Source organism: Epinephelus moara, chromosome 11 (genome assembly GCF_006386435.1).
Source record: "Epinephelus moara isolate mb chromosome 11, YSFRI_EMoa_1.0, whole genome shotgun sequence".
In the NCBI taxonomy this organism is placed as follows: domain Eukaryota; kingdom Metazoa; phylum Chordata; class Actinopteri; order Perciformes; family Serranidae; genus Epinephelus; species Epinephelus moara.
This window is the reverse complement of record NC_065516.1, coordinates 22,551,321-22,575,471: the sequence shown is the minus strand read 5'-3', so window position 1 is coordinate 22,575,471 and position 24,151 is coordinate 22,551,321. Positions and strand designations below refer to the sequence as shown.

General features: G+C 40.8%; 1 protein-coding gene across 2 annotated transcripts in view; it reads left to right on the top strand.

Moving 5' to 3' along the window:
• neto1l (neuropilin (NRP) and tolloid (TLL)-like 1, like) overlaps positions 1–23,272 on the top strand; it is a 119,609-nt gene extending 96,337 nt beyond the window's left edge. The window contains exons 9-12 of one of the 2 annotated variants that reach the window (XM_050056273.1): positions 8,901–9,014; positions 14,560–15,187; positions 16,065–16,139; positions 22,517–23,272. In XM_050056273.1, coding sequence (XP_049912230.1) covers positions 8,901–9,014; positions 14,560–15,187; positions 16,065–16,125 — 803 coding nt within the window. In that variant the 3' untranslated portion in view covers positions 16,126–16,139; positions 22,517–23,272. Of the gene's footprint in view, positions 1–8,900; positions 9,015–14,559; positions 15,188–16,064; positions 16,140–17,071; positions 19,848–22,516 lie in introns of those variants that run through there. The other variant, XM_050056274.1, reaches the window with a different exon arrangement.
• Positions 23,273–24,151: the final 879 nt, after the last annotated feature.

Genomic DNA, 24,151 nt, shown 5'->3' with positions numbered 1-24,151 from the left:
AATCGTACTATGAAATTCACAAAAACTCTGTCTGAATACATTGCTCTTCTTAATGGGTTCAGTTGACTATTTAATCTGCAATTTCCTATGACCTGTATCCCAAACACACACCATGTGAAACTGTACGTGGGCAAGTGTGCACTCAATGGGTATGGACTAGTATTTATGATTTTTAAAAAAATGTTGATTTCATAATATAGAAGAAGTGCATGTTTAAAGAGGCATCACATTAGAAGGTAGAAGGGCACTCAGAGAGCGCAGCGCACTTATTTTTGTAAAAGTTACCAAATGTAGCTTTAAGTGAACAAGATGATGAGGATTAAACTTTTAAAGGAAAATTTGACTTCAAACAACCTTAATACCTGACAGCCACCATTATCTGTTCAATGAACCAGTTTTGGGCATCTGTAGTGAGTAGTAGGCAGTGTTTGTTGCATGTTTCCATCAAAGTTTCTCTTGTCGTAACCAAAAAAAAACAAAAAAACTTCTATGTAATTTTATAGTACATATTATCAGGTCCATTTAACACCAAGCACTGGACTTTGTCAGTGGACATTTATTTGGAGTCTAAGTGGAGATACCCTTTGTTCTCTTGTACCAGAACAAATTTGGAAAACTCGAAAAAGACACTGTTTTGTGATCATCCAAAGAGTATGTGATGCAGATATTGTTCAAAGCAAAGTTTCAATGTGGTGACCGGCCAGCTGGAGAGTGGTGTGTGCATGAGATGAACAGAAGGCTGGTGCTGTTTCGGTGAATATAAACATACACATTATAAAAGATGGAGAGCAGGGAAGCACAGCTGACAGCAGGGACAATGTAAGGTGAAGTACATTGTGCACAGTGTGTTCCTGGAATACAGTAAAAAGTTAATTAATTCAGCTCCTCAGGTGAAAGGAAGGCAGTGTGTAACTACTTTGAGTCAGTGTGTGTACTCTGTTACAGGTGCACTATCAGGATTTACAGCTTATAGGGCAGTTTAACAATAAGTGTTCCCTTGGCACAGCAGATCCCAAGACTTTATATGTTTGTTCACAGCTGCTGGTTCCCAGTGGGACCAGCAGCTTTTAGAGAACTACTCACAGCTGCTGACTCCCGGCGAGATGCTCCGATGGGGAGAGCGATGTTCCCAAACGCAAACATCCACCTTTATCGTCTGTGCTGGGGTTCACACCTGCTGATACCACTGATCTCGCTCTGTTTTCAGGCTCACACACAAATACACACACACACACCTGCTTTGCAGAACTACAGTGTAAGATTACCAATGTGAGGTATAAGAAAGTGAAGCCTATCTTTTACCAAGAAGCAATTATGTCTTAGGTGATAAATGTGCTCGTGTGACATCACGGCTGTCAGCATTGTTACGCCTCATCAACAGATACCCGTCTCTGGGGTTGCAGATGGAAATTTGCTCTGGCTTCACTACACACATCAATTCTCGTTTCTTGCAAAGCTTCTTTGCTGAATGCATGAAAGCGTTTGAGAACAACACGGTATGCTACTGTCTGTTAACATATGGATCTTTGCTAGGTCTTAGATCTAGCTTTTTATCTGTGTTACTTTGGGATTAAAAAGAGTTGTGTGGGGCTATTAGATTGTAGCGGTGTACAGCAACGTGCAGTAAGACTGGAAGGAAGGAAGGATGGATGGATGGATTGTGCAATATCCTGGGTTTTGAGAAATTTCATGCACTGGGATTTAGTTACATAACAGAAGTAGTAAATGTAATCCACTTAATCATCTTACAAAGCCCACTGTTTTTTCCCAGTGTACTTCCACTATGTACAATATAATCTATTGCAATGTCTGTTTATTAAATTTCTCATGAGGGCTACTAGGATTTTGATTAAGTCGTATTAGTCAAGTCAATTTTTTAGATTTTACAAATGCTGACCAAAGTACTTAGCAGGAAATGTAAAATACAGTTAAATAATTCAGACGAAAATAAGTAGGTCAAAAACAGAGGGACCAAAATAAAACACTTTTACAGTTATAGTAATAATTAAGGGACCTCTGCAAAAAGGTGGCTCTCATAAATCAAACCAATTGCAAGAAACGGATTTGATGAAACTTATGTCTCGTTGCGTTTCAACAAAGCTCTGGTTAACTTGTGGTTATGTTTGGGCACAAAAAAATTTAGTTGTGGTTAGGAAAGGATCATGTTTTGGCTAAAGATACCTGGCTTTGGTGGCCGAATCGTTGTTGGATATACAACGATGTCTCAATAAAGAACAATCAGTGCTGTTGTTTGTTGGTCTCAAACAGTGTTCTGCAGCTGTTTTGCCCAGATGGGGCGGCAGTAGCTCAGTCCATAGGGACTTGGGTTGGGAACCGGAGGGTCGCCTGTTCAAGTCCCCGTCCGGACCAAAAATATGGAGCGTGGACTGGTAGCTGGAGAGGTGCCAGTTCACCTCCTGGGCACTGCCGAGGTGCCCCTGAGCAAGGCACCGAACCCCCCAACCACTCAGAGCGCCTGTCATGGGCAGCCCACTCTGACATCTCTCCACTTAGTGCATGTATAGGTCCTGTTTGTGCATGTGTGTGTTCGGACCTGTGTGTAATTGACAAACAGAGTGAAAAATTGAATTTCCCCTCGGGGATTAATAAAGTATACAAAATTAAAAAAAAAAAAAATGTCACACCATCCACCATCCCCTTGAAATTCAGATGACAAGGTCAGATCATATACATGTAATCAGAGCTACATCACTTTAGAAACGGTGATGTGATGCATATGAAACGTACAAATGTAACGTATCCATGGTTTGCAGAAACGTACAATGCCAATATTTGATTCTGGCCACTGAGCTGAATAAATGGGGGAGGAAAAGTAGCAAACTAGCAATGAAGGAGATTGATGATGTGAGGTGGTGCCAGTCGATGCCCTGATTTAAAAACAAATAAGATAATTTAAAAATCTGTTCGACAGTATTTCACTGGTAACCAGTGAAGGGAGGCCAGTGCCAGGTAAATGTAGTCTGTCTATGTCAGTGGATTTCAACTGGTGGGTCCCGGGTCCAGTCTGGATGGACCACAAGCAGTGTTAATTACGTTGACAAAAACTATGACGAAAATCTTTCCTCAACAACCTTTTTTCCGTGATGTAAACCAGATGATAACAAGCTAAAAATAGAACTTCATAACAAAAACTTTTCGTTGACGAGACGTGACGAAAATGTTAGTGGTGGACTATCGGGCATTGAAAGCCAAGAACGGCCGTGCTTACAGTTATCTTCAAATTACAGGCCACAGGCTGATAAACTCCAGTCAATAGTCTGTACCAGGATGTTTTGCTAGTCAGCAAAAACACTCACACTGGAGTTTTTATACAACCTATCACCTTGATTCTAATTTCTGACACATGAATTAGCCTCACTGGGTTAGTTTAAAGATTAATAAACATATAGAAAACATAGTGACTATAAGTCATGAATTTTCCTTGACTAAAACTAGACAAAAACTAATGTAGGATAAAAATGACTAAAATGTGACTAAAACTAATAAGCATTTTCGTCTCAAGACTAAGGTGGAATTTTTACTTCTGCGTTGAATCAACACCGTAGCTATGTCGTAGCCTGATGTGCACCTTCCCAGTAATGTAACTACACGACGCGGCGACGCAGACCTCCTGTCTATTTTTGTAAGCTCAGTGTCAGTGGAAACGAAGCTTGTATTTACTTTGATTTCACAGATAAGAAACAATGAATTATGAAGACAAAAAAGCCTCCGCAAAAATAGCATTTTAAATTTTGTGTGTGATTTATCCTGGCTTCAAATGAGCAGAGGAAATCTCTGCTCATTGCTAGGCTAATGTATACAATGTAAAATGTCATAGGCTTGTGCTAATAACGTTAGCATGTCGTATTTTTTTGGAAAACGTGTTTAGTATAAGATAGTTGTTTTGTTGGTGAATGTAGTGAATTGTAATGGAGCCTTGTTTTGTAACTTTACCTTTGTTAAATGTTGCTGTTGTTACGAAAAGTATATGAAAAGTCCGCTAGCTAGGCTAGTAAGTAAAATGCCATAGGCTTGTGCTAACAACGTTAGCATGTTGTATTTGTGGGGAAAATGTGTCCAGATAAAGACAAGTGTTTGTCTGTGAATGCTGCAAGTTATAGTGAAGCTGATTTGTGTGCTTGTGTTTGAAATTGTCTCTATTAAGCTATGTTTAATGTGTGTTTAATATGTGTTTTGAATCAGCTAAACTTTACAGCCCTTCACAGAAACCCCGTCGCCGATTTGTGTTTTGGAGGTGTAACTGCAGAGTGACACAGACACACCATCACACAAGTATAAATCCCGCTGAAGACTAAATCTAATATAGCTATCAAAATGAACACTGACCGCAAGTGACTCGCAAACGTGTCAACTCTGTAAAAATCACACTTTATTTTTAAGTACGGTGAATTTCTGGCACAAAGATTTTACTTTGAAGTGCGGTTTCCTGCTGTGGAGTGAGTGACTAACAGACAGCTACTTACAGAGCCAGCAAACTAACTTGACAACATGGCCAAACACAAGTATGGCACTGAATAAATAAAATGTGGACCCTGAACTAATGACTGAAGAGAAATCTGGACTCTGTGGCTGGATGAGTTGGGAACCTAGCTGCAGGCAAGACTGGAGATGACTGACTGACTCCCAAGTTATTTATTATTAAGCATATTCATGGGAATTAATTCAGAAAAAGTTGTCAGGAAGATAGAAATGTATTGTCAGAAGTGAAATTATAGTTTAAAACCAAAAATGATTAGTGCATAACCAGTAACTGATGGTAATGGTCCAGATTAGAGATCATATCGTTGCAGGTGTGAGCGCTGGAAAAAGATCATTACAACATGAGACAAAATGAAGACACACCATCCTCATCTCCTAGACATAGCCTAACCACACACTTATGAAACAAAACACATCTCTATGATGGTTATTTGATTAGAAAACTTTATGATAACCAGGTGTTGCTTCTTGCCCTTCGCTGCAGAAGCCTTCCTCGCACTCTGTGCCCTCCTCTGCAGAGACACCCAGACTATTTTCATCAGCCACTCATTTAGGAGTTAATTTATGCTTCCAGCAGTGACTTGGGGATGTTTCTGTGTGGGCAAAAGGCCACTTTTATTACAGAATGTCTTCAAATTAATTTCGCAGGAGATTAGTGTGGATCTCACTCTTTGTATTGTCTGGTCTCACCCTGTGGAGGAGCCAAAAAAACAGAAGGAGTGGGCTCCCTCTGCTGGTTGTTAGTATAAAAAGAACCTGTTACATCTTTGGCATACAGCGTATAAAAGAAAAAGGATGAGAAAGAGGGAAAGGGGGGAAAATGGGAAGAGGAGAATCAGAACACACACACAGAGCCAATATGACTCAGGAAACGCTGGCAAAGGCGCAGGCAGGACGGGATACAGAGAGAGATAGAGATAAGTCACTCTAATTTGGTGTGTTATTATTCACTTGGGATGAGTGCTGGGATGAAAACAGCCATACATCACAGTGGTAACGCTGTCAAATAGTCCCCAGCTCTGCCATACCACTGGCAAGCTGCTTTAGTACCCAGTGCCAATGTTGTGTGAGAGAGGAGAGAGACTTGAGAGATAAAGAGAGGGAATGAGAGACACGCAGAGAGAAGGAGGGAGAGAGAGGGCGCACCTAAATAGAGTCATTCATTATTTTCACACATCAGTGGCAAATAAGTAACTTTTGGAGTGTCCAGAAATTTAAAGAGGTCTAAAAATACTTTCACCCTTCACATACTTTTCCACAAGACCATGTGTATAATGGATAGTGTGCATATGAATGGATGCTTGCAATGGGGGATTCTTTAGTGTGGTATGTAACTAGGTACATTTACTCAAGTATTGCGCTTAAAGGGACAGTTCACCCTAAAATCAACACATGTTTTTCCTCTTATCTGTGGGACTATTTATTAGCCTAGATTGTTTTGGTGTGAGTTGCAGTGTTGGAGATATTGGCTGTAGAGATGTCCGCCTGAAGGAAGTCTCAACCTTGTGATGTCATATGCTGTGTCTGAAATCATTCACTCATTCACTCCTCCCTGCTTACAACACAGTAAGCCCATCTGCAACATGAAAAAACACTTTCAGACTTTTCTCTGCGCTGTTATTGACATCATTGCTGTCACACAGTTGAAACATGTCATATCCACATCGGCTGGTGAAGAATCCATAACAAATACTGACGTGTATATTTGTGATAAAAACATGAAAATATACTGAGCGTACTTTCCCCAAATTAAGAGAGTATTTTGTGTCCGTTTGTGTTTTGATGCTGCTCTACTTACTTAAACGTATTAATGACGCTACACTGGCAAACAGACAAGAGGAGAGACAGTTGCTTAAACCGCAAAAGAAGTACACCTAAAACGAAGTTTGATTTAAGTTTATTTTTCAAAAGACTGTACGCGTTTAATCAGCAAAAACTGTACATATCATTTGAGAGCTAAAGTATATTTTAAAAAGAAGCAGTGCAACATGTAACAAGCGTAAATTGACACGTCGTCCCTGAACGTCCTAAACTGATTCAGGATGGTACCTAGTGCGTCATATTTTGACGTGTCGGTCCACAGACACAGCATCAGAATTTGACAAGTTAGGAGGAGAATGATTTTTTCAGTATCATACAATATCTGCTGGTTAGACACATCAAAAATCAGTCGTCATGCTTATTTGTTATTGGTTGATTCAGTCAGAGTTCAACAAAGTTGTGATATTGCATTGCCATTGGAAACGGACGTTTTACTCGCCCTTTTGCTCACAGTGATCGGGAGGTGTGTATTCGCAGGTGTTAATGTTGCTCATGTGTGTGATGGTGCCCTGATCCAGTCGGTGTGCTGCAGTTGGCTCCTGGAGATGGACGGCCTGGGAGCTGGGTGGTTTCTGTAGTAGTTGTTGAAGTTGTTGCTGTTTACGTCTCATTCTATCAAGCCTCTTGTCATTTAGTCTCTTACACAGACGCCGACGTCATCTGTGGTCATTCCCAAAGGAAAGTTGTAATAGAACTAGCGCTGGCTTCCAGCGGCAGTGATGTGATTGGATCCAAATCCGTGTACTTTCGTACTTCCTCGACCAACGGCTGATTAGCTTTGCCTTACACCCGCCTACACCGGAATTGCTGTTCAGTGCATTGCAAGAAGAGATTAAAATGGATATGATTTCATTTGATTCAGCTATATTGCAGAGCTGCAATGTCCACAAGATTGGAGAAATTAAGGATTTACAGCGTGCCATACCTATGGCAACGCAGTCACGTGGTCTGGATATCCCCACCCATTTCTATTACAAAAAGAAAGACGAATGTCCCCAGACTCCCATTCCGAAGTAAGGGAGGCTGGTCACGCGAGACTACTTGTCATTGTGTAGATGCAAGCGTCCTTCTGCACAATGATACGGTTAGTGGGTGTAGTTCAGTAGAAAGAAAATAGTTCCTACATGAAACTGCTCACAACAAGGTCTGTAGATGATCTTGTGTAACTGGGTCATGATTTCTGGAGAGAGACATTGTTGTTGAGTTTTTCTGTTTTTTTATATTTTATTTTTTGGCACTGCAAAAAAAATAGATGGCACCACAAGCCTAGTGCCATCTATTTCAATTATATTTGAGAGAAGGCAGACATCTCTACAGCCGATATCTCCAAAACTTGGCAACTCACACACTGATAAATGGCTCTACAGGCAAGAGGAAAAATATGTGTTTTTGATTTTAGGGCAAACTATCCCTTTAGTTTACTTTTTGTATTTCCAATTTACGCTACTTTATAGTTCTACCCCACTACATTTCACACGTTATTTTACTTTTTATACACTGTAAAACACACAATCAATCAAACAAAATTCTGGAAACTCTTTAACCAGATGGGAAAATGTGTATTTTGCCATCACATCACATTGATGCAAAATTCCTCTATATCCAAGCTACCATACTGTTGCTATTGTCTGCAGTGGCCTTGTATGATACAACTAGTGATATCTGAGAGATGTATGCTGTTATAAAGCCTATAGTAAAGTCTCTACCCCTATACACTGTAGATGAAATAGGACAAACTAATAGCCTGTGGTTAGCTCGTCGTGGCACTCCTCCTCATTGTAACTGCAATGTGAGAAGCAATGAATTGGCCAATCAGCTGTCCTGTGCATTAGTATGATTGGTTGTTGAGAGCAAGGGCACCTTGGCTTTAAATTACGACACTCTGTCGTCATATTTATATACAATGGGGCCTGTAACATTATCTCACCGACTTTATGATCATGTCTTGCTGATGGGTGGCTCTTCTTCTTCCTGTGGCGTGAAGGCAGTGTTGCGTCTTGGGCCGCACTGGGAGGTGCAGGTGCCGTGATGGATCATATGCTCATGTTTATGGCCTGGTTTAAATTTGCGTTGACAGTGCTGTGCACGGAGGAGGAATAAACAACGTCTTGCATACGTAGGAAGGTTTTGTTTGAGGTTTGGTATGTGTGCAGATGATTGTAAAATGTCACGGCCATCTTTCTGGACACCACACGCACACATTCCAAGAAATGCATTCATATCCACAAGTTGTCTCTGCAAATGTTTGAAGAGGAGGATGAGGATGAAAATTCATGAAGAACAGATGGGTGCAGGGGGGGGGACAGGTCTGATTTGAGTAATGCCCATCCAAATTTATTTCCTCAAAATCTGGCACACTGGAACATCTCTTCAGCTCTACTTCAAATACTGATTTGTGCTGCAGCACCTCTAAAGTGTCCTACACATTTACTGTTGTTAATGAGCGGGAACTCACTGTTTCTATGGTTTCTGATTAGACTGCAAGTGAGTAAGCACGAGATAAGGACTTTAGTGAAGTGAAGACAGTGCGACAGATAACTTTAATAACTCCTGTGTGAATGTGCTCTCTCCCTTTCTAGCTCCATGCGATGCAGATGCCTTCTTCTGTCACAGTAACATGTGTATAAACAACTCGCTGGTGTGTAATGGCATGCAGAACTGTGTCTACCCCTGGGACGAGAACCAGTGCAAAGGTGAGACATTACTTTTTAGCACGTTAAGTGACACTAGTAGAGACTTCGTTTGAGTGTTTCAGGAAAACAGAGTGGGTTTGAGTTGAACTGCACTTTCATTATGAGCCTGATACACTCCTACTACTTGTCACTGCTGCTACTGCTATTAGTAGTAATAGATAGCAGTAGATATGGCACAGTGGCACTTATAGTATTTCCTGTGTCGCTACAAGGTCTGCTAATAGAGGTTTTATTAGTGTTGCCTCTGTAACACCAGTAATTAAAGGCATTAAAGGGACAATTTGCTGATTTTCAACCGTCTTTGTACCATGTAAATGTTGGGAATATGTGTTAATGGACTGCACTTGTATAGTGCTTTCTAGTCTTCCAACCACTCAAAGCGCTTTTACACTACATGTCATATTCACCCATTCAAACACACATTCATACACTGGTGGCCAAGGCTATTAAACATGGTGCCACCTGCTACTCAGTAACCATTCACACACACTCACACCAATGGAACAGCCATCGGGAGCAATTTGGGGTTCAGTACCTTGCCCAAGGATACCTCAACATGTGGACTGGAGGAGCTGGGAATCGAACCATCGATCTTCTGATTATTGGACAACCCGCTCTACGTCTGAGCCACAGCTGTGTAAACTTCCCTCCATCTTGCCCGCAGATCTCGTCTCTCATCTCTCAGCTCAAAGTTTTGCGTAATCCAGTCGATTTTTTGCTGGCTCTAGAGCCGTTGCTCAAACTGCAGACTGTACTTCCACATATTTTTACACCTGCCACCGAGGACACGGAGAGTATGAAGTGGATTAAGAGAATTAGAGCCACCTCCATACTCTGATCAAACTGTAAAACTAGGCAGTGCTGATCAAATAAAAACTAGGATTCTGTTACTGCATTGCCTATTTCTCTCCTAGACTGTCTCCAGAAACTTTAGTGCACTGTTTGGCTGTTATATGAGAATTCGTGAACAGGAAGTGGACGCCACACTGTTTCCTGCATTCTAAGAACAGAGGCTGAAAAAACTAGATCGAACAGTAAACCTAAGCAGTGCTGATAAAGTATGAACCAAGATTCTGTTCCCTGTTTTGCTGTGATATATGATTGTTTGCCACTAGCCGGTGGCCATATTGTTTACTGTGTCAAATCGGACAAGCTTACATTACGTCACCCACCAGTGAGAGCGTTTATTGCAGTGCAATGCAGTGCAGTGCATTCTGGTAGTTGTAAGTTTTCTACCTTTTGAGCAAAAGCAAACACCACAGCCCTTTTCCTTAGTTTTCTCTGGTCATGTAGCAACAATTTCAAAAGTATTTGTGTCTTTTTACACTAGAGACAGCACAGTTTTATGACAAGACCATCTTTCCAGCAGTGAAATACTTCTGTAACACGGGGCACTAAGATTAGAATAGTGGCTCCCAACTGGTGGGTCACAGTCCAAAAGCGGGTCACGGGTCCATTCTGAATGGACCGCAAGTGACACGTTATGTTTATAAAAAGACACATTTTACTTGTAAGTGCATTTAATTTCTGGCAGAGACTAACAGACAATACTTCACAGAGACAGCAAATTAGCTCGACGACATGGCCAAACCAAGGTATGACGCTGAATGTATTAAACTGTGTGGACCTTGAACTAATGACTGAGGAGAAATCTGGACCTCATGGCAGAACCAGTCGGGAACCACTGTATTAGAACATATACTGCACCTGGTGGAAAAAAAGTCGGGCATTAATCACGATAACATTTTTCAGACATACAATATTGTTATTCCTATTATTTTTAGTATTTTTTTCTATCTAAAGGCACAGATTTCTTTCCCAATCAGATTCTTACCATGAACTATTTTCTGCCAAACTTTACACATTTGTGGTTATTTCATTTAGAGATTTCTCCATTTCTGTTTTCTCTTTTGCTCTTCTCACTGGTTTTGCAGGGGGTGGGGCTTAGTTGGAAAAAGAAGCCATTTATGTCTGCGCACTAATCAGGATTTTTATTTTTAACTGTGATTTTGGATGATTTGGTCTACAATGTTAAAAAAAACTAAAATTCACAGCCATGTTTTCAAGGGCTTTAATAGTCTGTGTTGGTATTTTTAATTGGAAATTCCTGGATTGACAAAGCACGTTCACTTAATCAAAAATACTTTGTTGAGTTGTTCTGTTTATATGTGTTTGTTTTTTTTCTTAGACATTTTTGGGGGGCTTTTGCCATTATTTGATAGGACAGCTTACAGTTTAGGGAGGGTTACATGCTACAAAGGGCCCTGGGTTGGTATTGAACCCACAATTGCTGTGGCAAGCGCACAGCAATTGTACATGGGGTGCCTGGTTCATCAGGTAAGCTAGTGGGCACCACCTGTTGATGTGTTTTTACAGATTACTAATAATATTGTATTTTGGGCTGGGTGATAAAAAATCAAAAACATTGCAATATTTTTTTGCCCAAATAGCTCTGTATTGATATTACGACAGGGGTTGACTATTGGTGCTTTCACAATATATTTACACAGTGAGATTCTTTTCAAATAAATGACCATCAATAATGTGGATATAATGACTAAGCAGGGAAAGGCAAATAATAGAACAGCTAGAACAGTCTGGTAAGTTAAGAAAATTACATCACTTTACTGTAACGCAGCCTTTAAAACCAGAAAAAGGTGACACTTATGATATTAGGATAATCCATAATCTAAAACGGTATCTAGTCTCATGTCACGATATTGATATAATATTGATATACGTTTAGAATACCAGATTTAAAAGGCCAGAATTCATCCTCAGTTGATCCTGGTCTTTGTCCAGGTCTTGTTTTCATTCTTAGAAGGTGCCCTTATTTTTCCCTGTTTCCATGCCTCAAGCCAGGTCCTGTGTTTTCCATCAATTTCTTCATTTCCTCTGTAGTTTGATCCCTGACTGCACTCTGAATTTTAAAGCCACTCGATCTATACATTGATCCCCAGTGTCTCACTACTGGCAGCTCCATAATTTATCTGCACCTCTAACTGAGATTTTCTTATTGCGGCGTCTCCGTACAGTGTGTGATGCCATTCCAATAATTAGCTGAGATGTGTGAATGAGACTCTGGGGATGAGCCAGTTTTTCTCTGCATTATATTGCCAATTAATTAGTCTTCTCTTCCTCGACCTTTCATCGCCCATCACTGTATTCCGAGCACATAAGATGAGATCTATACTGTAGCTCCCCTGAGCCGAGCCCTCTAGCACTGAAACTCCCACGTCAATAAATACAATGTGTTTTTGATGTTCATTAGGCTGTTGTGCTTGGGTTGCAGTTAAGATGTCTTCTAGTTTGTTTTTCCTTCAAACATACACACACATAACTCTCTCCACCTGTACAGTTTCTCTTCAGGAAACTTCCAGCCGCACATGTTACATTTAGATAAGATAGAAAAGCTTCACACAGAGATGCCTGTGTATTCTACATGGACAGCACTGTAAGTCTCTCTTAAGCAGAGCAAATGACAAATTGCATCAATTAATTAAACCCTGCACGGCCTATTCCTCACGCAGACTAAGATACCTTTCCACCCTACAGAGTTTGAAATTGTGCAGCACTCAGCAAGAAGAGGCCATGTTTCTCAGCCTGTTAACTATGTCTTCCCGCCTTCTCTGCGCTCTAGTAACGCACAGGGCCGCTGCAGTGTCCACATTTGTCCTCATTAGTGGTAAAATGTCAAGTTTTATTCCTTTCGCCTTTACACTTCTGAATGTAACCATTAACTGTCATTGAAACTCGGTGTGCTGTGCTACATGTTCATCCAGCATTTAAATGTCACAGATCTCCCCACCCATTGCCTCCCGACACACTGTTAGTCAGTGCGTCTCTTTGTTTTCGCTCGTGATAAATAGACTATAGCTATGACACCGTTTGATCTTTTGTTCTTTTTCTGTCTTGTACATGATAAGGTCTGTTTGTTAGAGATTTCTTTACATGTGAGCTATGGTATCTCTGTCTCTGAGCTGTTGCTAAGGGAATCTTAATTGCCATTTGCTAAGCCTCACCACCCTTAGTTACTGTTGCGCTGCCTGTCCATCTCTCACATGGCATATACAGTTGACAGTGATAATAATGGCAGATAACCTCTCGAAATTCTCAGTAATATTTTTAAATCATGGGCCCTGGAAGACTTTTCTTTATTTTTTCTGGTGACTTTAGATTTTGTCTGTCACTGGCAGATTTTATTATCTGTAGCTAGCGGGCTAAGTATGCTAACAATAGCTTTATAAGTTAGGTAAAAACAAGTTACAACCTCTGACACTGAAGTGCCAAAACTGTTTCTTGAGGCTGGATCCAGTCAGTCCCCGTAGAGCCCCGTGTTAAAATGCCCAACTTTACGGCAGAAATGAACAAGTTTAAAGTCTGGTACAAAAAACAGTTTTGGTCTCTATTTAATTTTAACGTTCATGACAACTGTACTTTTATATAACTCACCTTTTAACAATTTATCAAGGCTTAAAGTCAAGGGTGGGGCCGCTTTAAAGGGATAGTGCACCCAAAAATGAAAATTCAGCCATTATCTACTCACCCATATGCCGATGGAGGCTCAGGTGAAGTTTTAGAGTCCTCACATCACTTGCAGAGATCTCAGGGGAGAGGGGGTTACAACACAACTCCACCTAATGCAGGCTGATGGCGCCCCAGATTCAAACGTCCAAAAACACATAATTGAAACCACAAAATATCTCCATACTGCTCGTCCGTAGTGATCCAAGTGTCCTGAAGCCCCGACATAAAAAGCTGATCGGAAGTCTGAATCTGGGGCGCTGTAAGCCTCCATTAGGTGGAGTTGTGTTGCTACCCGCTCTCCCCTTGGATTATCGGAAGTGTTGTGAGGACTCTAAAACTTTTCATTTTTGGGTGCACTATCCCTTTAAGCAACAGGCTTTCTGCGAGGAGTTGTTACAATCTATGAGTCAGATCCACCCCTCGCTCCTCCACAGCCAGAACCTCTCATCCATACATGGCCACTCCTGACTCCAAAAAACCAAGATGATGACAGCCAAAATGCCAAACAAAAGGGTAGTTCTTAAACCAGTGGGTGATGTCACGATAGCTACGTCCCTTATTTCATACAATCCACGATAAAAAAAAACTCTGTCTGCGACTGACTTTTTAATGTTTCAAGCTGACTCATCTTAAAGAAGGACTTTGAGTTGTGACGCTCAGTAATATGTATCCACTGATTTACAGATGTCTCTTTCACAATGTAAGTCAATGGGAAAATGTCTTTTTGGGCCACATGGCATCACGTGATGGACCTGGAAGTTATTCCAGGAAGTAATTCTATGGTTTGGCCATTAAGCCTGGCAAACATGCTGGGGGCCTGGTGATGGGCGTAAACTGTCCCTGAGCTTCCAAAACTGATGCTAGAGGGGTACCTAGACTGTCATGGTCTGAGGTGTAGGACCACCTATCAAGCATCGGTATTTGATGAGCTGGGAGTGAGAATGTGTTGCGGGGATAAATGGTTCATATGCTCATTAAAGTTCTCTTTCTGTTGTGCTGTCTCTCCGCTGCTGTACAGAGAAGAGGAAAGCCAACATCCTGGACAACCTGAACAACACAAACGGGACCATAATCGGTGTCACCTGTTGCATCGTCCTCATCCTCCTCATCGTCTCCGTCATCGTCCAGATCAAGCAGCCACGTAAAAAGTACATCCTGCGGCGTGAGGACTTTGACCCCACCATGTTCCAAGAGGTCTTTGAGCCGCCTCACTACGAGCTGTGTACTTTACGGAGCGCCACCACAGCCGCGGCGGCCTCAGCAGACTTAGTCGACCTGGCGGAAGACTTTGAGAACTACCACGCCCTACGCCGTGCCTCCTCACGCTGCGTCCACGATCACCACTGTGGCTCCTCCTCCAACCCCGGCTCCGCCCACATATCCCAGCTGTCGCTCAGCGGACGAGGAAGCCGCGGGAACTTGAGCGCCCGAGACACAGCGGCCGCCGCTCTGCTCACAGACCTTCCGCAGCCGCCAATGGCAGTGCGGCCCTTGTTGCCGTCCACCGGAAACCGCAGGAGCATCTTGGTCATGAAGCACAGCTACTCGCAAGAGGCAGCGGACAATGGATGCGACCTGGACGACGACCTGGAAGAGGTTCCCACCACCAGCCACCGGCTTTCACGCCACGAAAAGGCAGTACAGCGGTCAGTATCCATAGATTTCTGATGAGGAAAGAACAGCAACCGTAGAGTTAACTATGGGGATGTTTGAAATGTGTGTGGGATACTTAGGCCTACATTTATTTTTGTTTCCCTCTTACTTTGTTCTTCCTCTTCCTCTCATTATTTTTTTAAGGTTATAATAAGCTTCGTTTTTTTGCATTGACCCTTGTTCTTTCTCCCCTTTCTATCACTTATTTTCACAAAGGGCTAAATTATTGTAGACGAATTTGCCCCCTCTTGCATGCTCATCCTTGAACATGTCAAGCGCCCCCTGCTAGTTTACCCCCAAATGGTGATTTATAGCGTAAACTATTAACTCTACTGTACTTTAAGGTTAATTGGAGCTCTTTAAGCTAATACAGACCTCATTTTAGACGATATTAATTCTGTGATCAGTCCAGTTTTGACTGTTAACACAAGGGCTTGAACCGGTGCCTCATAGAGTCGACTAACTTCATTGACATGATTACTACAAAATATGCATTTCTATTCCTAACTGTGATACTAAAAATATATGACTTATATTCTCTATAGAACATTTTGGCATGAAGATTTTTCTAAAAAAGAAAAAGAGTATTTTACTGTGTACTTGCACCTTGACTGCTTGAAAAGTAACTGTATATGTTTACAAAAACACAATGTGAAGGTATCAGAGTACATTTTTTGGAGAGAATACGTTCCTGCATGCACTTTCTATGTGCTCTTTCTTGACTGTTTATTTTCTACAAGTCTGCATGCGAGGCTCCCAGAGACTAGCAACGCACTAATGAAGTTTCATTGCTGTTATGTAGCACATTATGCATTCTGACCTCTATGCAAAAGCAGTTTGATATTAAATGAAAGAGCCGTGACATTTCAGGTTCTGCCTCATTGGCTCTTTGAGCAAACATGAATCAGAGTACAACACAACTAGGGTCTAAGAGACAATCTCAAGGTAAGCACCCTTATCCAACAATCCAAATCTTTATATGTTGTTGTGTAGTCATCATTTGCCCCGTCAGTATATACTTTTATGTATTTTTTTTTCTTTTCTGTGATTTTTGCGCGGGTTTATATTTTGTTTTTTTTTATTTGTTCATTTTCACCAAGATGGTTTTCTTGCTTGCAGCCATCTTGCTCTCTTAGTGAGTTTGTTTGAAGTGTTTGTGATGCCCAAGTTTACTGTATGTCCTCCCGAGGACATATTGTATCACTCGGTGGATATTCATTAGCATGGACTTTTTCAATCATCTTTAGTTGAAGCTGTTATCAAGTAATATGTCTAACCTCTGCACCTTTTCTCCCAGTAGGCCCACAGCAGATCAATCATGTAAAGACACAAATCAACATAAAAGCACAAATTTGAAAGCCGACACAATCCCATGTGTTTTTATTAAATTAAATCGGTGGGATTTCTTTTGCACACACTTAAAAAAAGCACATGAAGATCATTTAAATATCTCTGTCATTTACAAATCTTTACTGATGACATACTTATACAGAATTCCTCTGGAGTTTTGCATGATTTACGTCACTTGTAGTATTTGATTTTGTGTTTGGTTAAATGTGAAGCATAGTATTTATGCCTGTGTGTAACAATTCATGTGTATGCTCCAAGACTGTGCTTCCATGAGGTTGCCATAAGCACTTTGAGAATTTAGACGAATAAATCTGAGATGTTAATAACTGACGAGAGCAACTTCTTTATTGAAAAAGTTACATTTGATACAGCGTTAGACGCTTGCAGCTTTATGCGCGCATATAATGGAGCAGTCACATAAAGTGCTACCCGTTGTTTTGTCTCTTAGTGTGAAAAAAAAAGTGCTGTCCTGTTGTGTGTGTGTCTGCTTATGTTCTACATTATGTTGCATTGTCTCCATCATGTAGACTTCTTGAGAATAGTGCAATCCTGGATCAGTACGAACGGGCATCACTGACATATGACAAAGCGGAGCGGAGATTTACACCAGCATGATGCTGATGATGATGATGATGATGAAGGGACACTCTGACGAAAGGATACTGAATATGTATTCATGTGCAGAGACGAACATAAAGGACTAGACAAACATACTCAATGCTGCGACGCTGTGAACGGCGTCAGCTCTGTACGTACTGTAGTCAATCCAGAATTTTTTTTGTCTCGCTGGAAAGAAATGGACCTGTAGAATGATCGTGATTACTGATTATTCATTATTAAACTTTAAATTTGGGATGTTAGTCAGAAACATATCTGTCATTGTCATAGATTCCTCGCTGATAACAAAATTAATGTGATCGAACATCTTTAAGTTAATTTTTAAGCATGCATTTTTCAAGTCGCATACATATGATTTTTTTTGTAGCAAATTATAGATGCTTGCAGTTTGTCGAATCTAGAAAGGTTTATTTTATTTGTGAAAATTGGAATTAATTACTAACCTAACTAAAGTGAATATTGTTGGAATAACCAGAAGCAGTTTAATTTGGATAACAATTCGAGGCAGAGTGGTATGGCTTGTGCATGCTTCTTTTGTACCCATCGAAACATTAACATACTAACATTAAAATATGAAAAGCCCCCATCTACTAATACATAAGTCATCAGAAATTAAAAGTAGTGCAAAAAAGCATCTTCAGAATTAGCATTGCATGCTGCTGCTTAGCCGAGTCATTAGGTGAAGAGAACTGTGCAAATGGATGTCACCATTTTCATTTTAACACAAACTCCCTTTTAAATATGCTGACTAACTTTTTGACAGGCTTTTGTTTTCGACAACGATTGTTTTGTTTTTTAGCAAACATATTTACTTCAAGTCTGTTTGTCTTCTAACTCTCTTCTACTGTAGGGGCTTAATATCTTTGTATTAAAACAGACTTTTATACCAGGGCAAATTGAAAGGATGACAGTTTTTACAGTTACTCAAATTATCTTTCAGGGCTGATTTTACTGATGCTTTGTAAAATAAATAACAATAAAGCTTCACCTTTTTTTCTTTGTTTTATTGCCTTTTGGTCAGCACTTCCTCTGTCCCGTCAGTGTGTCCTCCGACTGTCAGCGCACATGTCTCATGCATTTTTAGATGTTGGTTTGTTTGTTGTGGCTGATTTGCTTTAGAGGAAGACCAGATCCAAACCAAAGGGATTTGTTTCACCGAGCAGGACAATAAAACCAGTCCTAGACGGTTCAAATAATCACAGGTATCTGACAGACAAGTTAATTGACTTTTTGTGTTTGTCCTGATGAGATTAACCCCATACGTACTGCAGAAGGGACGGATCAGCCTCATGTTCTGATAACACTCACTGTTGGCAGGCTGCTCTTGTAGAAAAACAACCTGCAGGATGAGGAGAGTGAGAATAGTAGATCAGCTGTGAGCACAATGACATAAACAATTCACACAGACTCTCATAGGGCTGGGCGATATGGAGAAAATCAAATATCACAATATCAATATTGCGACGATATTTTTGGGTTGAGTATCGATGCTTTTAACAATAGCCTATTTACACAATGGGATTTCTGATGAATCATCGCTAATGTGGATATAATGGCTAATGACTCATTGCAAATTTAGATACATAAATGGACGCAGACGGAGCCTTCTGTCCATACTCTGCGTTCATTTCGTCCATATTTGAGCGCGTTTTCGGAAAACTTATAGATATGGACAAAGCTTAGCAGTGCTGCCGGAGATCGTGGGGGCAGTGTAGCGTAGTTTAAGCAAGACCCAAGCATAGGACACAGTGAAGACATTGTAAACCCAAAGATTCAGTAATATCGTGGAAAGAATTCTCTGTCCACATGGCGCGATGATTTTAATGGTTTCATACCACGGCTGTCGACAATGCGGCCTCCGTTAAAAGTAGGGCTGTCCTAAATACCAAGCTTCAGTAAAAAAAAATATTGATGCTTCGAGGGGTGTGGGGGTGTTCATGAGAGACAAAGACATTTTGAAACAATAGTTTTCAGTCAATGTACTGAAATTAACTTGACAGTTTGCGACTTTGTTAGCACGCAGGTCGCAGTAACATTAGCTGTAATAACATAGACTATAAAAATAATGAACGTAGCTACTGTGATGTCACCCAATGGTTTTGAAGCCTTGAATTCAGCATTATGTCATCGTTTTGTTTTTGTTTTTGGAGCCAGAGGTGAACATATTTGGGCGAGAGGGTGGAGCTGTGGAGGAGCATCAGGTGTATCTGACTGACAAACCGAGGACACTGTTCACAGAGAGAGACTGTCACTCACTTTATGTAACTTTAAGCCTTAATAAAATGTAAACTGGTGAATTGTATAAAAATTCAACCCTGTACAGTTGTCATGAGCAGGACAATTAGCTATAAACATGTTCATTTCTGTTGTAAAGTTGGGCATTTTTAACATGGGAGTTCATGGGAATTGACTGGCTGGAGCCAGCCTCAAGTGGCCATTCAAGGAACTGCAGTTTTTGGCACATCCGTGTTGGCTTCATTTTTAGATCCTAAGGTTGCTGTTTGTATAATTCATGTCCTGATTTTGCCAAGTGGGTGTTGTCCTGAGAACAACCAGTTTGTATGATAGCCCTGGGACAACAACTGCCTCAGCCAATTCGTGTTTGTGATGTCATCAAAGAGAGTCCTGATGCCAGTGCCCTGCAAAATACATACAAAATAGCTGAAATCTTTACTTTAGTTTACACTAGTCTGCTACTACAGCCATTGAAATATATATTTGCTTTTTAGATTGTTAGTATTTTGCTACCATAGAAATAATCTCACATTAGCTTGCAAAGGTGAGCTAACAGTCAGCCAGCTTGGGCGCTAGCTGCTTAGTACTCCTTGATCATAACAGAATACAGTAATGTTAGTCATTCCTGTTCATTTTAGAAAGGCCACTACAAGAAAATGTGTTCTTTGCTTGCATTGTCAAAGGGACAGTGAGTCGTAGATGTTTGTGTCTGGCTGCCAGAGTTAGTGGGCTAGCTGTAGCGGGTCCATGTCATTGGTTCGACAGCCCACTGGTTCGACATCCCATTAGTCCGACTGTCCGCGGTGCTGAACGGCTCGCGGCGGGCGTATGGTGCACCGCGACCGGCTTGAGGCGGAGCAGGCTCACGGCTTATATGTTTGTCACTTTCTTTTTAATGTTAACCCACACCATGATCTTTTCCTGACCCTAACCAAGTGGTTTTTGTGCCTAAACCTAACCAGACCTAACCACAGGGCATCATGATGATTTCGGAACGGACTTAGGAACAATGAGTTTAATAGGGTCAGAACAATGGGATGTCGAACCAATGGGCAGTTCCCGCTGTAGCGAGCTAGCATTAGCATATAGATTTGTAATATGCCAGTTTTTGTTAGCATTTCTGACACTCAACTTTTTGAGGTTCATCTTAGTCAATTTTGAAACTATTCCAGGTGCTTGACTTTTTCACCAACTTGCTGGTGTATTTGTCAGCCTGACATGTGGTCAAAGTGTCTCCGGTAACTAGTGCTGGACTGCTGGTGACTGATGTTAGATGAGAGCGAGTCAGAGTCACAAAACTATCTCTAAGTTTAAATATCCTTATCTGAGAGTGACTAATAATAATTAATGTTGATGCATAATTAATGAACACAGCATTGGAACTGATTTGGACGTCAATTATCATGGCAGCTTGGAAGGATTTGGGTCAGCCCTAATTAAAAGGTACATTATTATGACCTCCTCCACTGTTGTGTTTGTTGTTGTCAGAAACTTTTCACTCTGCCTTCTAGTGCCATCTGTTGGATGTGTCTATCCAACATAAAGGACGTACACCGATCAGCCAAAACATTAAAACCACTGACAGGTGAAGTGAATAATTTTAATTATTTTGTTCCAATGCATTTTTCTGCTGGGAAACCTTTGGTTCTGGCATTCATGTGGATACCACCTAACATGTTCCACCCACTCAAACACTGTTGCAGACCAAGTACCCTCCCTCATGGCAATAGTACTCCCCAATGGCAGTAACCCCCCAGCAGAAAAAAGCAGCATGCCACACTGCATAAACTGTTTGGAAATGGCCTGTGGAGCGTGACAAAAAGCTCAAGACGTCGACTTCTAAATTACCCAGGTCCCAGTTTGCTCAGGGATTCTTGTGATGTGCTGGTACCCCAGATGTACCCCTAATCCAAGGTGGGGCCTCTTTGGATCGGACTTGGCTCTGACTTGTCAAGGCATGGACACAGGATCTCTCAGAGTGTCCTGCGGTGTCTGGAACCAGTGCGTTGTGAGGTGGGTTAACCGCCACATATGCTCATTCAGATTGGGATCTGGGGAATTTGGAGGCCAGATTGACACTTTGAGGTCTTTGTCACATTCCTTGGGCGATTCCTGAGCGAGGTTTGCAGTGTGGCATGGTGCATTATCCTGCTGGGGGGCCACTGCCATTGGGGAGTACTATTGCTGTGAGGGGGGGTACTTGGTCTGCAATGGTGTTTGAGTGGGTGGAACATGTCAGGTGGTATCCACATGAATGCCAGAACCAAAGGTTTCCCAGCAGAGCAATGCACTGGAACAAAATAATCAAAGTGGTTTTAATGTTTTGGCTGATCTGTGTATGTGGGCGGTGACGGTCACAATATGTGAAATGAACATCTCTATTTTCGTACGTAAACGGAGTACAAATTAGCTTCAAATGGGTAAAGGCAAATAATAAAACAGCTAGAATACTGTAGTAGGGAAATCACATCACTTCACTATGATGCAGCCCTTAAAACCAAGAAAAGACGACACTCATGATATTAAAACCAAAATCTAAGACAATACCTAGTCTCATATCACGATATCAATATATTGCCCAGCCCTACTCGCATATGACGTCTTTTTTATTACGCTGTGTTTTCTTCTTAATATGTCAATTTTTTATGGTATTTACCATCTACATGTATGTGTATGTTATTTTCTGTATTCACTTTCATGTATGTATTATTTATATCCATGCCCCAATCTCCTTTTCCTCCATAGACACATACACAGACTCATATCTCTGCACATACTGAATAAAATATGTTTCTTTTCTATACATACACTGCGCTCATGTTTGTGTGTTGTCTCTCTGTTGTTTTTCAGTTGTGCTGACACTTCTGTTGTAGACATTTCAAAACAGCTCACACAAATACTCATCTCTTCCTCTTTCTTCCTTTTGCTCTCTCTCTTGAACACACACACTTAAACACACACAAAGTCACAAACTCATCTGCCAGTATACAGATGGAGGCAGACACCTCAGTAATTAAGTAAGCCTGAACCAATTCGGTCGCAGGCAGCCCAGGCAGCAGATGAGAAAAGTGTAGGGCCCAGAAGAGACTTAAAGTAATAGTGTTTTCATTTCTCTGCAGATACATCAGACAGATGCATCAATCCTCTGCATCTTGCCAAGTTTGACAGCATTCGGAGCTAAGGTTTCTCTCCCTTGCATCTTGAGTGAACTGTTGCCCTGAGCAACTTTACCAATGTAGAGTGTTGTGATGAGAAAAATTTAAAGAAAAAAAAAAAGGTTCGTGGTGTACGCAAGTTTTTCTTCTTTGCTTTGGGACCGCAGAGATGCATTTTCCCCTATACCTGTGCTCCTCACGTGGCCGGGATTGACGAGCCATGGAACACTGATAATTTCAGACACGGGACTGAAACGATGGTTTTTGAGAAATAGAGTACCTTTAATGTAAAGTTGTTCTTGGAGAAAAGAAAAAAATACTGAATCAGGTTTTTTAAATCATTTTCATGTAACCATCAAAATATGAAATTGCATATTTCCGCTGCTGATTTCACATTATATTTCTTACTTTGATGTCATTTCTTTACAGTAGAGTATCAGGTTGTTTTTATATCAAATCGAGAACAGGAAGCCTTGTCGAGAGGACGGAAACACTGAATGTTTGAGATAATGTGATGCTAAACTTCATAAATGGGTGCATATACATGATTCTACTGACCCATTAACTAATGTTTATTTACTCCCACCTTTACTGATGTCCGAACATTATTTACTTACGTTCTCTTTGTCAAACTTCTTTGCATTGTGGTGTTTTTTTTTAACCCGTTTGCATATTTATTTATTAACAGAAAATGCTGGACAGAATGTTTTCAATAAACTAATGTTTACTGATTTTATTGTGAGTTATTTTGTCAGTAACATCTAATTTTCTGTTCTACCTCAGGGCCATTGTGGATCCTAATGAGGTACTCATAATTTCTTCTGGGAATTTGTAGGTGTTAACAACTTGGGAGGATTTATAAACAATATCAACAATTGAAAAACACAAGGTGGATATTGTATCTGCTGATTCCTGTATTTTTAGACTGAGAGTAGACTTGATTAAGTACAGGCTACTTCATATGTAAATGTAACCACATAGGCCAGCAAACAAATAACTAAAAGGGTTTAATATTACCTCCCCAGAATCCCTAGCACCAAGGCTCCCTATTTAATTTGCTATAAATATAACTGCTAGTTGGTAGAGACCAAAGACAGAGCTAAAATGACAGTGGATATTGGCTTTACATTCATTGGGTGAGCATGACTTCCTTTTCTGCTGGTTGCAGTGGCGACCAGCTGATGTGCTTAGACTAATACCGGTGAAATTAACATTTTAAGTTCCACAACAATCCTGTTTAAATGTATGTGTTTCCATTGTCTGCATGTTAGGCAAGTCATTGTTCTTCAAATAGGCTGGCTGTCCTTTTCCTTAATAAGACAAATTTAGGCTACGGCTTTAATTTAAAAGAGTGTATAGATTTTAAGGAACAAAATATTAACTGGGAACAAGCCTTCTCAAGCTTAAGATTGACTCGGGGTACCCATAGAACCCATTTTCTCTCAGGTATATTGAGGTGAGAGTTCAAGGGACCCCTTTGAAAATGGCCATGCCAGTTATCCCTTGCCTAAATTTCGCCTAACTTTTGATCATTATTTAGCCCCTTTTCCGACAAGCTATGCTGTCGAGGTTGGTACCAATGGATGTCGCAGGTTGTCT